The following is a 15,629-nucleotide window of genomic DNA, read 5'->3' on the forward strand; positions in this document are numbered from 1 at the left end:
GAAAACCATGAAATAGTGAAATCGTGTTTTTTTCTGTTTACTTTTTGTCTGTATACGTTACAGAATTTTATTTCTTAGAAAAGTATTTCTGTTTATGATCAAACACAGCATTATAATAAGAAGCTCCTTTATAGTTTGGTCCCATTAATGCTATAGAAAGTCATTTTCACTGAGAGAAATGATACAGCTTCTTTTTGGCAAAGAGCTGATAAAGGACAAAACAAAATATACAACAGAACAGAGCTCATCCGGGAAATACAGCATCTTTAAAAAGTATTCACTCCCCTTGGAAGTCTTTCCCTTTTATGCTTTTCAACACAGTCAATATAATTTTGCTTAAAAGAAAAAAAGAATTTACAGAGACAGACTCCATGTCCAAGTAAAAACAGATTTCTACGAAGAGACCAGTGATCGAGGCCACCAAGACACCTATGACTCCTCTGATGGAGTTACAAGCTTCAGCAACTGAGATGAGAGGAACTCTGCAACCAACAACTGCTGCCTGTTCATCACCAGTCAAAGTTTCATAGGAGAGTGACGTTATAAGAGAGAGACGTCACTGAAAAAGGCTCATAATAAGTCTGGAGTAAAACTCACCAGAAGGAGGTTAGAAGAAGGTTATTTGGTATGATGAGACCAAAACTGAGCTTTTGGTTCAATCAGACGAGACGACTGTGAAGCACAGTGGAGGCAGCATCATGATGTGAAGCATGGTGGTGGCAGCATCATGATGTGAAGCACGGTGGAGGCAGCATCATGATGTGAAGCACGGTGGTGGCAGCATCATGATGTGAAGCATGGTGGTGGCAGCATCATGATGTGAAGCATGGTGGTGGCAGCATCATGATGTGAGGCACGGTGGTGGCATCATGATGTGAAGCACGGTGGAGGCAGCATCATGATGTGAAGCACGGTGGTGGCAGCATCATGATGTGAAGCACGGTGGTGGCAGCATCATGATGTGAAGCATGGTGGTGGCATTATTATGATGTGAAGCACGGTGGAGGCAGCATCATGATGTGAAGCACGGTGGTGGCATTATTATGATGTGAAGCACGGTGGAGGCAGCATCATGATGTGAAGCACGGTGGTGGCAGCATCATGATGTGAAGCATGGTGGTGGCATTATTATGATGTGAAGCACGGTGGAGGCAGCATCATGATGTGAAGCACGGTGGTGGCAGCATCATGATGTGAAGCACGGTGGTGGCATTATGATGTGAAGCACGGTGGTGGCAGCATCATGATGTGAAGCACGGTGGTGGCATTATCATGATGTGAAGCACGGTGGAGGCAGCATCATGATGTGAAGCACGGTGGTGGCAGCATCATGATGTGAAGCATGGTGGTGGCAGCATCATGATGTGAAGCATGGTGGTGGCATTATGATGTGAAGCACGGTGGAGGCATTATCATGATGTCGGGGAGCTTCTCAGCAGCAGGCCTGTAAAGGTAAAATGAATGCAGCCAGAAGCACATCAACTAAATACTGACTTAAAGGAGGTGAATAATGATGGAATCACTTATTTTACATTTTATATTTCTAATTAATTTACAATATTTTGTAAAAATCTGCTTTCACTTTGACCTGAAAGTCTGTTTTTGTAAATTTTTGTCAAACAGTCAAATTAAACCTTTCATGATTCAGTGTTGAAAAGCAGTCAAAGCAGAACACTTCCAAAGGCGGAGAACAGTATTTCTTGGTGTTTTAAAGTCCAGCTATTTAGGAAATATTGCCATAAAGAGATGCAGCAGATATCATGACTTGAATTATGGGATTTACTTAGAAAAACATTTACACTGCTGCCAAATTTTTGGCCGCAAACGCACGCTTTCATAAACACTTCAGGCACTTGAAATGTAACGCATTATTCTTGGCACACGGTAACGTCCACCTATTGTCAGAAGTTTTTGGAAAGCTTCACCTTGCCGTCGAAGTGAAGAGCGAAAGCCGATGATGTAACAAAACTTCCTGAGTAAAAACATCACGGGGCTCGACGTCTCAGCGGCTAAACAGGAGAGGAAACTCCAGTGCTGACGACGCCGCACATCTGAGGCACTTTCAGGACAAAAAGGCAACTCCAGCCAAGAGTTCAGAGAGCGATTGTTAGCAGAACGAAAACAAACACATGTTCAGAAAGGCACTTTAAGGCAGATGATGCTGTGCAACGTTCTGCAGCTTCTACTTTTACAAAGCAGGATAGAAGTCTGCCAGTCTTTGGTCTCTTTGTGCAATAGTGAGCGTGGCAGGATGCAGCTTCCAGAATCCACTTTAGGGTCTTCTGATTGACCTCCAGCTCAGTTAGAGGATCGACAGACCGTCCGGCTGGTGGTGGCCCGGACCTCCGCCTACGTCTGCCTTGTGGTTGGAGGTGGAGAAGCTCTGCAGGCCGCCTCCTCTGGACAGAACCATCAGCGTGTCGCCCGACATCCCCCCGAACTCGAAGGCGAACGTCCCGTAGAAGAACATGATGAGCATGCAGTAGACCCACTCGAAGATGGCGGAGGTGTGCTGCAGGGCGAAGCTCTCCTGGCAGAAGAAAACTCCACCTGGGGAGCAGAGGTTAAGGAGAACAATGGCCGCACAGCAGGAACGACGGAGGGTCAGTAAACACATCGTTACATAACCCCCTGAAACAATTCTACATCTGTGGCCTGTATGGAAGTGATATCTTGTAGAGTTCTTGTAGTTAAGACAAACTTTTATGAAGGCTTATCGCAGTGATGGGCAAATAGCGGTCTGTGGGCAGCCAAAAAAAATATTTGGCCCAATGGCAAAAGCTCAAACCGTCCCTTTAATGATCCGTATCACAACTTTAACAGGACTTCTCAAAACAAAACTCATGAATCCTTCTAATATATTAATATTATGCACACAGTTTGATTGTTTTTACACATGTAAATATCTAATAAACAAACGAACAAAAAAGATATCAGTTAAATTAAGACTAGATTTAGTTATTTTTATTTATCTATTTATTTTTTACAGTGTATCTATAGTCTATTTATCTCTATCAGTTTATACTGTTTACATGTGAAGATCCACGAAACAAAGGAAGAAAAAAACAATACATAATAAGGAATCACCGTAAAATGAAGACGAAAAAAGATCTATCTATCTCGAGTCTATCTATCCATCCATCCATTTATCTAGAGTCTATCTATCTATCCATCCATTTATCGAGAGTCTATCTATCTATCCATCCATCCATCTACAGCCACTAGAGGGAGCTGTTTTTTGAATATCAACAAATTTTGTTCTGCAGAGCTTCTTGAAACAACTGAAGCCGAATCACAATACCACACACCATAAAAACAACAGGTTGTTGGCTTCAAAAAATACCCGAAACACTTCAGGGCACTGTCAAATTTTTATGAAAAATATCACATCAGGGTAAAGCTGAATGGTTAGGGATGCTCAGAACAGCTGTTTTCAGTTCAATCCCCGGTTAGAGACTATTGCATCAAGTCTTACTGTGTTTTCCCACATTACCTCTTTCTCCTTTTACTGCTACTTGGAACCAAAGGCCTAAAAATGCCCCAAAACAATCTTAATCTTATCTTGAAGGATACTGAGCACCAGGGCGACCAGAGCCAGCAGAGCCATCCCCACTCGGAGGTGACCCATCCGGTACTCGTCCTGGGTTTTAGCCAGTCTGTAGGTCAGAGCCGACTGGAGGCAAACGAACAGCATGCTGGACGGGAAGGCCACTCCAGCTCCAACGTAGTGCAGGACTTTGGCAAAATCCACCTGAGATACAGACAGAAAAACAGAGGAAGCACTCAGTGGATCAGGCAGGAGATGTCAGACATGAAAGATTAACTGGTAATATACAGCACATTATTTAAAAAAAATGAAAAATCAGAAAAAAATGTGGGGAAAAAGGTGAAAATATCCATAAATATCTCTAAAATAATTGGATTTACAGCTGATTTAAATAAAGTAACAGTGTGGATTATTATGGTCGCATATCGTAAAAGAAAAAAGATAAATTCCAATAAGATTTTTGATGCAAACATTACCTACAGTTTTGACCTGCTATTTTTTAATTAACATGCAAAATATTTCATTTTTTCTGTGAATTTACCAGATATGATCTGTGATTTAACACAATATATAAAATCCTTAAAATATCAGTTTTTTTCATTATAATTTTTATAATAACACAAAATTATTTGGCATTTTTTGGTCCTTGACATACATAATTTTCTTTCAAATAATGCCAAATGTCTTTAAAATAATGCAATTAACTATTGATTTACTTCAGTAAAATTAGTCAAACATTGTAAAAGAATAAATCACTATTTGTAAAATACAGATTTTCTATGTGGACATGATGTTTTGACACATTTTTTTTTACAGTTGCGTGTAAATTAATGTTTATTTTTCAGGGATTTTATTGGATATTTCCTGTAATAAAAAGAAAAAAATCGGGAAATTCATAACATGCTTTTTTAATCCTGCTTGTGTTTTGGGGGGTTTAGAGAGTTAAATCTTTGGTTTATGACTAAAAACCTGCAAAATGAATCCCATCAGCCTCATTTATACTAAGTGCTAATTAGCAACATGCTAAGCTAAGAAGGCGAGTTTGATTTGATACCTGTTTCACATGTGCTCACCTCTCAAACATCTGTACACTAATAAAGACACTTGTTTTCTTTTCATAGCCTTTAAAAAAACATGACAAACTGCTGAAATCTACCAACATATTCATCCAGATGGTAGAAAGTCTTCGACATCTGAGCAGAATCTTTAGATAAAACACAAACTCACACCCAGAGATCATCCTGACCTCACGCTGCTGCTCTCAGGGATCACCAGTTAGAATATTATATGATAAAAAGAACAGAACAATCTGCATCAGAAAACCGAAATGAAGCTGATTTTTGGGTCAGTGTGGACGAACAGCTCCTACAATCACCTGTTGCTCAGCTTCAGCGTCTTCACAGGAAGTTTACCTCTCTGTATTTATGATCTCCTGATTGCTTCCTGTGTTCTCTGGGACGTTATTTTAAATACAGCAGCTGGCGTGACGACGACGCATCCAGAGAGGTGCATGATGGGAGCAGAGCACAGCTGTTAGAAGCGGTTTAATTACAGGGCAGAGCAGCAGACGCTCCTTCAGTCTGAGTTAAATGTGTGATTATTCCACTTAAAGCAGGTGGAAGCTCTTTGTTCAGTTTTATTTTTAACAGGCTGCATCGCATTCAGAGCACAAATGAACAAAAACAGTGATTCAATGGTTCAAGTTGAACATGTAATTAGTTTCTCACAAGCTCAGACGAGGCAGTGCAGTGGATTTTACTGATATTATGTATACACCGCCTGGCCAAAAAAAAGAGTCACCACTTGGATTTATCTAAGCAAATACAGTAGGTCAGAGCCTTCCACTGCAGTGATGACAACAACTTGTTTAACTCTAGCTGGTTGTTTCATTTCTGAAACAACCACGCTAAAGGATGTGAGTCTGTCTCAGAATTGTCAAATTATTGGCCTGCATCAGGCAAAGAAAACAACTAAAGAGATAATCAGTTTACCGATTTAGGAATTTCAAGGAAAAAAATGTCAAAAACCTCTTAATCCAGTTTCTTAAATGTAAATATTCTCTGATTTCTTTCCTGAAACTGGTCACTGGCTCTAAACAAAGCTGCATTTCCTTCTATACATATTTGAAACTGTAGTTTAGTCATATAGTTGCATAATTCAGTTTTTCCAGCCTAAACTCCACCACAACCAGGAAAGGCTGGATGTTAATGGTTTAAAAATGTGGCCATAATCCAGTGAATGAAGTCTTACAGGAACCTTCATCTTTCTCTGAATCATTCCTGACTCCTTAACCCCTCTTCAGCACCAACCCTCCAGACGTAAACGGTTTGTGTTGTTTATCGCCGAGCACATGTGGAGTGATGAGACACACGTTTCTCCAGAACATCACCCAAAGAACGGCCGCCATGTTTACTCAAACACCTCGTTATGTAAGACGGAGACGGGAAGAGGAGGAGGGTCAGCGGCCAATCAGCAGCCAGAGCAGGGCCCCGTCTAATTAATGGATGAAAGGCGCTGAAACCGAGCCGAGCAGGGAGCCCACAATGCCTGTGAAGGGGCCCAGATGTGGAGACAGAACAGCTGTAGCGTGAGACCTCGACCTCGGTTCAACACGTGACTGAATATAAATTCCTAGATCTCCAAACACACGACTTGAGGAGGAGGAAGGACTCAGATATTTACCTTAAGTTAACCGGAGAAGATGAGCTGATTTGACTGACTTCCTTCTGATGTTTTACAGTGTTTCATATGTGCTCAGTTTCTGCATCACCTCCAGGTTTTCTGACATTCATGAGAAACTTTAGAGGGATTTTTCTTCCTACTCAGACCTCCTTCATGCACTCAGAGTATTTTTAGAAGCTACAGTTACATTAATTTGTCATTTTCAGCTCCAGAACAGGAGAGAAGAGGTCGAGGTTCGGTAAAAGGCAGTAAAACACTCCGGACTGCTTCTTTTTTCACTGCAGACATGTTGGCAGGAAAAGCACAGGTGTAATCGATCACGTTAAAAGCAGCTGCATTCCACGTCTGTGATCTAACTCCAGCCATCGCTACTGAACACGCCGAGCAGAAAATGTGTTTCTCCTGCTGCAACAAGTCACACATTCGGCAGAAACGGAGGAGAAATATGGAGTTCTTTATTAGCAGGTTAGAAGAAAATCATTACATGTAAGTGGATCTGTGAGATAATCTGTGTTTTAATCTGTTTTAAATAATGCACCACATTGGAGCAGGGGTGTCCAACATGAGGCCCGTGGGCCAAAAGTGGTCCTCCAGAGGGTCCAATCCGGCCCTCAAAGTGTAAAAATTACAGAGAAGACATTAACTGCAGATTGTAAATGAGTAAAACTATAAATTTAGAATAATTTCTAGACTGTGACAAGTTGTTTTGATCCTAAAGTAAAATACTAGATTGTTCATTGTTGTGTCTCTTTTTTTTTTTTTGTCCGACTTTTGTCATTTGTTAAATTTTTTGTAAATTAGTTTCTCGTTTTTGTCGTTTTGTGTTTCCTTTTTGTCTCGCTTGTTTTTTGTCTCATTTGTTTTATTTTGTATTTTCCTTTATTCATTGTTTCGCGTATCTTTTTGTATTTTTTTTCTCACTTACGTTGTCAATTTTTTGTTGTTTTGTTTCTCGCTTTTGCCGTTTTTTGTCTTGATTTTGTCATTTGTCCATTTTTTGTCGCTTTTTGACTTTTGTCTATTTTTTGTCTGTGTTTTATTTTATTTCATGTTTTTTGTCTTATTTCTGTCATTTTGTGTCTTATTTTGATAATATTTTGTCTTGTTTTTGTTGTTTTTTGTCATTTTTTTTATCTAACTTTTGTTGTTTGTCACGTGTCTTTCTTGCTTGGCGTTTCCTTTTTGTCTCACTTGTGTTTTTTGTCTTATTTCTGTCATTTTGTGTTTTTTTTTATTCATTGTTTCGTGTATCGTTTGTATCATTTTGCGTTTTTTTAGTCTAGGTTGTGTCGTCTATTTTTTTGTCATTTTGTTTCTGGCTTTTGTTATTTTTTGTCTCGTTTGCGTCATTTATCCATTTTTTGTCGCTTTGTGACTTTTTTGTCTCTTTTTTGTTTTGTTTCATGTTGTGTCTTTTGTTGTCATTCTGTTTCTCATTTTTGTGTCTCCTTTTGGTAATATTTTGTCTTGGTTGCTTTTTTAAATCTTTTTTGTGTCTGACTTTTGTCGTTTTGATCATAAAGTAAAATCCTCTCTGGTTCAGTTCCTGTGACTAAATGTTGTGTTCCTTTGTAAACACTGGAAGTTGTAATGTGGAAATGATAAACTGAGGCTGAATGCTGCTGAAACTGAGTTCATTTTTCTGTGCAGCTGTGCTCCAGGTATGTATTTCTATGACAGTGAAATGCATGAGTGCAGTTCTGATAATGTGAGCTTACATGTGGATAAATTAATGCATTAACGTGTCACTAGAATTCCTGGAAGCATGTTTTGTTCCTCACCTTCAGATTCAATGCTGCAGTCTCTGTTGGAAGGTACTAGAACAGAAGTTCCTGCAGGTGTGATCCTGTATCTGAAGTATGTTCCTGTAAAAACACACCTGTACATACGTGTGCTGCAGCGCCTCTCTACTATAAACCTGCCTTAAAGTGAGCAGTTGCAACAAATCAGCATTAAAAGTGACCTTTACGTTCAGAATAATGTTATTATGAGAGCATGCCTGCAAACTGAACCGCACCGGAGTGTAGCGAGGACAGGAACGCTGACTAACAACACAAAATATGCCGTTTTTTTTTAACATCACGACACTGCAGACGACTTCCAGACAGAACATCAAAGCAGGTTTGACTTGGAAGGTCTACAAAGAGCCGAGAGGAACATCAGAGGGGCATCGTATCTGTCCTTTAATGACATAATCCTGTCCAGACTCCACTTTACAGAAGACAATCTCATTTTTTTACCACCAGATTTACATAAGAATGATAACAAAGCAACAAAAGACCAAAACTGGACTCACAGGAGGCAAAAGCAAAGGAGTTTAGGCATGCAGCCGCCATAAACAACAGCTGATAGGAGCAGCTTTTTATTATGTAACTGCATGTTTCTGATGCCTTTTCTGCTTTTTCAAGAGTTGTTTGTAGATCCGTCAGAGGGATCTGCATCATCATCATCACAGCTGCCTTCAGTCCATCTCATGCCTTCAGTCTGAGAATAAATCGTCCTTTTACTCCAGAATAAGCAGCTGGGCTTCTAGACGAGGTTTTGTCGTCCACAGGTTGATTTTTACATTCTATGCTCAGATTTCTCCGTGCACTGAAAGCTTCTACTATGAAGTAGCTCCTACACATAATCACCTGGAGTGTGTTACAATAAAAACAACTACTGAAAGAGCTCAGATTGTGCTTTTTTGGGGGGTTATTATTCGTATTTGTGTGTCATGCGGCTGCTTTTTTCTGCACGTTCAAGATTTGCAAAGTTATGAGGCTCAAAATCCACAGCAGAGGGATTTATTCTCTCCTCTCCTTCCTGAAATCAGCTCAGTCTCCACAAAATTACGCTCCTGTACAACTAATTCTCACTTACATTTCAAGGGAAGCCTATTTTCTGCTGGATTATGAATCACAAGTAAGTTTCTAAACAACAACTTATTTTACGGGTTCGCTTAAAAACATGAAATAAGTCAAAACATTTTGTCCTGATTGGATCCAGTGAAATGGATCAAATAAAGCATTAATCTTTCAGAAAGCTGATGGAAAGAACCGAGTTGTGTTTGTAGTACAGGATCAGCTGCTGCATTGTGGGTAATGAAGTTTTAAACAGAAACCTGATTGAAAATAAACATTTCAATTTGTTTCTTGTCCTTCCTTCTGCTAAAATACAACCTGCTGCTGTTAAAACGTAACTTCATTTGACTTTAACGTCGCTCCTTCTCAACCGACCAATCGTACATGAGACGGGGTGGGACTTGTCGCCATGGTAACCCAGAAAAGCTTCAAATATGGAGCGAAAAGGTCATACATTAACCCAAACCATGACACATAGAATACTTTCCTAAACCCAACGACGTAGTTTTGATGCTAGAAAATGAGTGAAAACACAAAAACAGCGACAAAAAACCAAACTCAAGGCTAAACCTCATGATCCCTGGTCACGAATTACATTTATTTCAAAAAGAAATTACGTTCCCCTTCAAACATAATTTTGTGGTTTGTTATTTGAAATTTCTTCCATTTTTTATCTGCGTCATCATCTTGCGTAACTTCTGTCTAACAACGAGTGTAAAAGCCCTCAAACGTAATCAACTGCATGAGAGCTCTGACAGAATTCAAAATAAAATCGATGCCCTCCACAAATTATACACAACTCAAGTGTGGAAGATGCAGGGAGGAAGTTCATCCATCAGCGACGGCGTCCGGCTGCTTGTTGTTGGGGTTTTTAATCAAATGTTTGTGGAGCTGTTTGTAATTTCAGCCAGACGTAAGCTTTACATGACTATCCTGAGGTTTGTTATTTAGGGAAGAATGCATAAACAGTAACGTCTCGCACACAGAGCAGCTCATCAAACTGAAACACCAGGCCAGATTCGTTCTTTTTTGTTGCTGTTGTTTAAATAGCTTGTTTCCATCCAAAGTGTTCTTCGTTTTATACACGTTTGAGCTCTCAGAAACCTGCAAATTGAAGAAATACAGCAGTGGCATCCATCAGAACACTTAGGATTATCTCTAGCTGCGTTTCCATTACCCTTAGATATGTGCAAAATGTAAATACCGCAATAAAAAACTGGTAATGGAAACACCTGAATTTCGAAAAAGGACTAAAATATCCCTAAAAAGTTTTTACGCTCTCATGAGGTGGTTTTTCAAACGTTTCGATGTTGAAAAATATCGCAAAAGCTCAATGGAAACACTTTTTCTGCAATTATACGTCACCGGACGTGACGTACCTGGTCACATGACCAGTTCTCTCAGAGTAAACATGGCGCGGTACGTGTGGACAGAAGAGGAGACCGAGACTTTTCTTGCCATTATTCTTGAGAAAAACATCACTGCCATACTAGACAGCAAACAGCAGAGGAATGCAGAGTGTTTGAAGGAGATAGAAGCGTCCGTGAAATCTCGCGGGATGATATTTTACGAGAGTTACAATGCTTCTGCCCAGAACAACCTTCAATGGAAACACGTTCAAAGCGCAAATATACTTTGTTGTCATTTTAGAAATATCGCTTTTATTTAGCAAAAAACTGTAATGGAAACCCAACTTCTGAAGGACCTCGTTTGAAGTCCAGATTTCTCTTCTGTGACGTATCGACATCATCATGTAACACATTTGCATAACGCCTGTCTATTGGCTAATTTAGGACACAGTCAAACAAAGAATGAGCCACTTCCCTGTTATGCTTCCCACACTAGCTCTTTAAATTTATCCAGAGATCTAAATTTATGGTACATAACTAACATTTCCTTGCTTTCATTGGATCAGCTGACCAATCAGCTGACCAAAGAGGGCCTTTAAAGAAACAGAAGCTAAAACGTGCTACAGTAATGCACAATATGAGCAAAATAATGTGTTTTTTGAACATTAAAGTCTGCAAACTTATTATAGGAAACCCAAAAAATAAAATTCTAAGCCCCTAAATGTGCACAATATGGGCTCTTTCAATGACTGTAACTTAAAAATGAAAGCTTTTTTTTGCTGTAGAGTCTCGACAGCTTTCTGTTTTGAGGCACTAATGAGTAGAACTTAACTTTTTCCTGCAGAACACAAGATCCCAAAAGATTTATCACAGTGAGCTTAGCAAAAAAGGAGCATTCAGGGACTTTATCTAGTGGAAAATGCTCCTTTAGCTTCACGAAAACGTCCAAATATTTCCTGTATATCGTCTGAAACCGTCCTCTGGAGATCCTGAACAGTCTGAAGTGAGTTTATGCAGCAACAGGTGTGATTAGCGATGCAGGGAATGTAATGCTCTTTCAGATTTTGTCCATTAACTTTGAGCATGTGTGTGTTTTATCTGGAGGGAGGCAGGATGAACCTTTGTGGTCGTCTCCAGTCCTCTGCTTCCAGTTGCCATGACGCCGACCCATAAATCATGTAAAGTCTTATCTAAGCAGCAACGACTCGACGCTGTATAAAGTCTCCGTGTGAGAAACATCATCAAGCTGAGAGAAAGAAGCAATTTTAAGACTCTAAAAGACAGAAAAAAGGCACAGAATTGCATTGGAATTGATGTATTTTCTGTTGCCCGGCATAAAGGCCTGGTGTTACGCTGCAGAAATAACAATCCGCCCCGCTGACTTTGTTGTTCGGCTACACCTGCGATACAGAACGGATCAAACGTCCAGCGAAGTTTCAAAGAAAGCAGCTACACAATAGCCAAACGCAGCTTAAATCAACGAATGATTGTTTGAAAATTATGCAACTTACGTTTTGAAAGCGCAGCATTCATAAAGGAGGGGAAGTTTTATTTATTTGTGATTTATTTTTTGACAGAAAAACCAAAACCTGAATGGATTGCATAAGACTGATTATGTAATTTGGAGCCTTTGAGCAGCACAATCAGATTCTTTTGATTCCTGATTCCTAGTTTCTTTAAAAGCTCCAGCACCCCCCGCGACCCCAGTGAGGATAAAGCGGTGTATACAGGACGGATGGATAGTTTCTTTAAAAGACTAATAAGATAACAAAAACAGCCCAGATGAATTGAATGAGCGCCTCTAACTAACTACTGGGCTGCAGGATGAACATTAAAGAGTCTTTTTGCTGTTTTCTAGCTTTGTGTTTGTTCTCCTTCACCTTTAACTGCACATCACACTCATTCTATTTTACTAAAAGACTCAAAAAGCAAACAACACTTTGCATTCTCTAATGATTTGTCATAAGTTTTTAAATTCTTTTTAGAAATATGCACCACTATAAGCTTAATTTAAATTTAACTAAAAGTTTAAAAGTGTGATTTTGAGACAAGCTGCACTCAAAAAGAGCATTTCTGGATTAAAAAACAAAGCAGAACTAGTATTATTATGACTCCGCTAAGGAGCGCGGTGGAGTTATGTTGACATGAGGAATACACTGCAAAAATTCAAAATCTTCCCAAGTATATTTGTCTTATTTTTAGTCAAAACATCTCACTTGATTTGAAAGTGACATTTCAGAAAGATGGAGGGACTTGTTCTAAGACAGTGCATCTTAAATATCTTGTTAAGTCAAACAATCTTGAAATTATCTCGTTTTAACCGTCCTGTCGTCCTGCTGGTCAAGTTGACCCATTTAAAAGTTTAAAAATGCTGGAAAAAATATTTTCTCAGTGAAAACTTCCACATTTTCTAAAATTTTGGGGAATTTTTTTAAATTTCTTTGTGAAAATAAAGAAATTTTTTAAAAAATCACGAAAAAATCAATCAAAATCCAGCAAATTTCGCAGATTTTTTTTGTGAATGTTCTTAAAGAAAATATTAGACCTTTTACTGATATATATGTGATCACTTTAGATATTTTTATGAGTTTTTGGAAGATTTTTATTCATTTTTGAAAATGTTTGCAATTTTTATATATTTTTTTTCACTATTTTTTAAATTTTTATTTCTTGTCAAATTTGGGGATATTTTTCAAAAAATAATATTTTTTAGGGCACACTTTTAAGGAATTTTATCACTGAAGATTTTGCATTTTTTATCTAAATTTGAGGAATTTTTTGCTGAATTTTTGGATTTTTTTCAGACAAGGCATCAATATTTTTTGGTGCCGTAAATGAGGACAACAAGAGGGATAAAACACCTAAGCTTGACAATTCTGATAAAATACAGCTTAAAATAAGTTTTCCCAGCTTATTTTAAGTTCTCAAGATTCTCAATATCATATCTTATTTCAAGAAATCTGAACAAGCGTTTTTTTCACTCATTCTATTGGCAGATTTTTTCGCTTATTTAAAGGAAAAATAAGTTTATTTTTCCTTGTTTTGAGAGGGGCATTTTTTCCAGTGTAAGCGGTGTAAGCTGCTGAATCTGAACTGATTTTAGATCAGCAGGGTGAGTTTAAAAGTTATTTGGGAGTTTCTAGAGACGGAGAGTCACACTGGATATCCAAGAACTGCATAAACAAGCCAAGATCTCTGCTTTATGCAAGTGAGAAGTGAAAAACACAGCCCCTCTGTCTCTTATAACACAACACATGGCTGCTAGAATGCATTGCCTGGCCAACACAATGAGTGGAAAACGTGGAAATGACGCATTCTGTGGACACGTACCATAAAGCTGATGCTATGATTTTAGCATCTGTGAGTACGTGAGGGTTTGCCAGGTGAGTCCAGGTGACGCAAATCTCGACGTAGACTTTCCACATTATCGCTGTGGTTTTCTTACTATCTTGGGTCACGGAGGGTTTCTCACTTTGTCACTTTTGGTAATTCAGCCTTGAATTTCCAGTAAATGTTCACTTGTACGCTAGTAAGTGAAGATGATTTAAATACAGTGAACGATCATTTCTGCTCTGTATCTGTTCATTACGTCAAACTAACATCCAAAGATTTACCTGGAAGTTTCCCACCATGATGAGCCCGGCGGCGCAGATCCAGCCGGTGGAGAGTCCGGCCGTGTTCAGGACGCAGTTCTGGTGCTTCTCGATGACGTGGGCGTATCTCAGCAGGCCGATCAGCATCACTGCAGGAAACGATGACGAGAGGAAGAAACGACACATCAGGACAGAAGCAGCCTGAAGCCGTTTGGTCACACAGTGAGGTAACATGTTGATTTCTCCTCCAGGAACTCTGCCCACCACACAAACTGCATGCTCCTTCTGCAAACTACAACGTCAGGGTCACGTTTCAACAGCTCACTTTACGTTTCATTTCATCATCCAACCACTTTCACAGTTTCAGCTGAGCCATTTAAATCTCTTTTAAGTCTTAGAGTTTATGGTTTTTCCTGCATAGAAGTTTTATTCTCTTCAAAAGAGATTTGAAAGAACATCATCAACAGCAAAAATGATATAAAGTCAGATCAAACGACATTTTGTGTATATTTTTAAGCAGTTTTGTTATTTGGAGTTCCATTTACCCAAAGATAACAGACATTTTTTTTTATAAATCAAATAGTTAAAAATAACAGGAAAATGCATGGATTTCTGTCAGATAAAGCTTCACAGATTGATTGCCTTTACTACATATGCTCCAGTCATTTATTGTTGTTTCTTCACCTCCCAAAGACTCATTCTGAGCAGGAAAAATCCCACAGTTTAGGGGAAAAAAAGCTCATCTACGCCAACCAGAACCGCTTCAGTTCAGTTCTGGAAAACATCACAGTATTACAAAGTTCGTTGTGGTCTTTGTTGTCATGTTTTTCAACATTCATGTCAGCATATTCATCTGACTGGTGAATTATCTATAAAGTCCTTTTCAGACCTAGGACACCAGTCATTGCTGCCTTGATTAGTTTGTTAAAGTGACAACATTCTGTCATCCAGACAGAATTCATTTTTACATTAAAGCCACATGTAAAGACACCACAGAGATGGAGAGAGCAGCGATAGGCTATCAAATTATGTCCTACAGCAGGAGTGGGCAGTACAACAAGGATACAATGCAGAATAATGCACTAACATTCATTTTAACTCGGTGTTCCACAAGGCTCTGTTCTTGGTCCCATACTTTTCATTTTTTATCTTCTCCCTCTCAACCACATATTCCGTAAATATAGTTTCACTGCTATGCGGACGACACCCAGCTCTACCTTTCCACCAAACCCACCCATCAGTTTCACCATTACCACTGACAACTCCTCTGTCTCCTCCTCCCCTCAGGTCAAGAGTCTGAGTTTCGTCTTCGATGGCACTCTGCCATTCCAAACCCACATCAATAACATCACTTGGTCTGCATACTTCCACCTCCGTAACATCAACGGCCTACAAACAGCTGGAAGCAACAAACTAAACATCAGCTCCTGTTAAAGATCCCATAATGTGCACTTTTTTTCAGCAATTTAATCAGTCTCACATGTCCCCACAGTGTGACTTTCGGTTTCTCAGCTCTAAATCTTGTAAAGACGGTTTATTTTACAATTACAGTACAACAGGCTGTAAAATAGACTATTTTGTTATGACAACCCAAGACAAAATCATTCTGAAAAAT

General features: G+C 39.1%; 1 protein-coding gene across 1 annotated transcript in view; it reads right to left on the reverse strand.

Annotated features, from left to right (window-relative positions):
• Positions 1 to 21: 21 nt before the first annotated feature.
• The window catches only part of LOC110969334 (transmembrane protein 150A-like), a 34,354-nt gene continuing 18,746 nt past the window's right edge, over positions 22 to 15,629 (reverse strand). The window contains exons 6-8 of the mRNA XM_051939278.1: positions 14,036 to 14,163; positions 3,574 to 3,751; positions 22 to 2,550 (exon numbers count right to left, since the gene is read on the reverse strand). Of these exons, the coding sequence (XP_051795238.1) occupies positions 2,303 to 2,550; positions 3,574 to 3,751; positions 14,036 to 14,163 (554 nt within the window). The 3' untranslated portion in view covers positions 22 to 2,302. The remainder of the gene's footprint in view (positions 2,551 to 3,573; positions 3,752 to 14,035; positions 14,164 to 15,629) is intronic.

This window comes from Acanthochromis polyacanthus, chromosome 19, assembly GCF_021347895.1.
Source record: "Acanthochromis polyacanthus isolate Apoly-LR-REF ecotype Palm Island chromosome 19, KAUST_Apoly_ChrSc, whole genome shotgun sequence".
NCBI classification, from domain to species: Eukaryota; Metazoa; Chordata; class Actinopteri; family Pomacentridae; genus Acanthochromis; species Acanthochromis polyacanthus.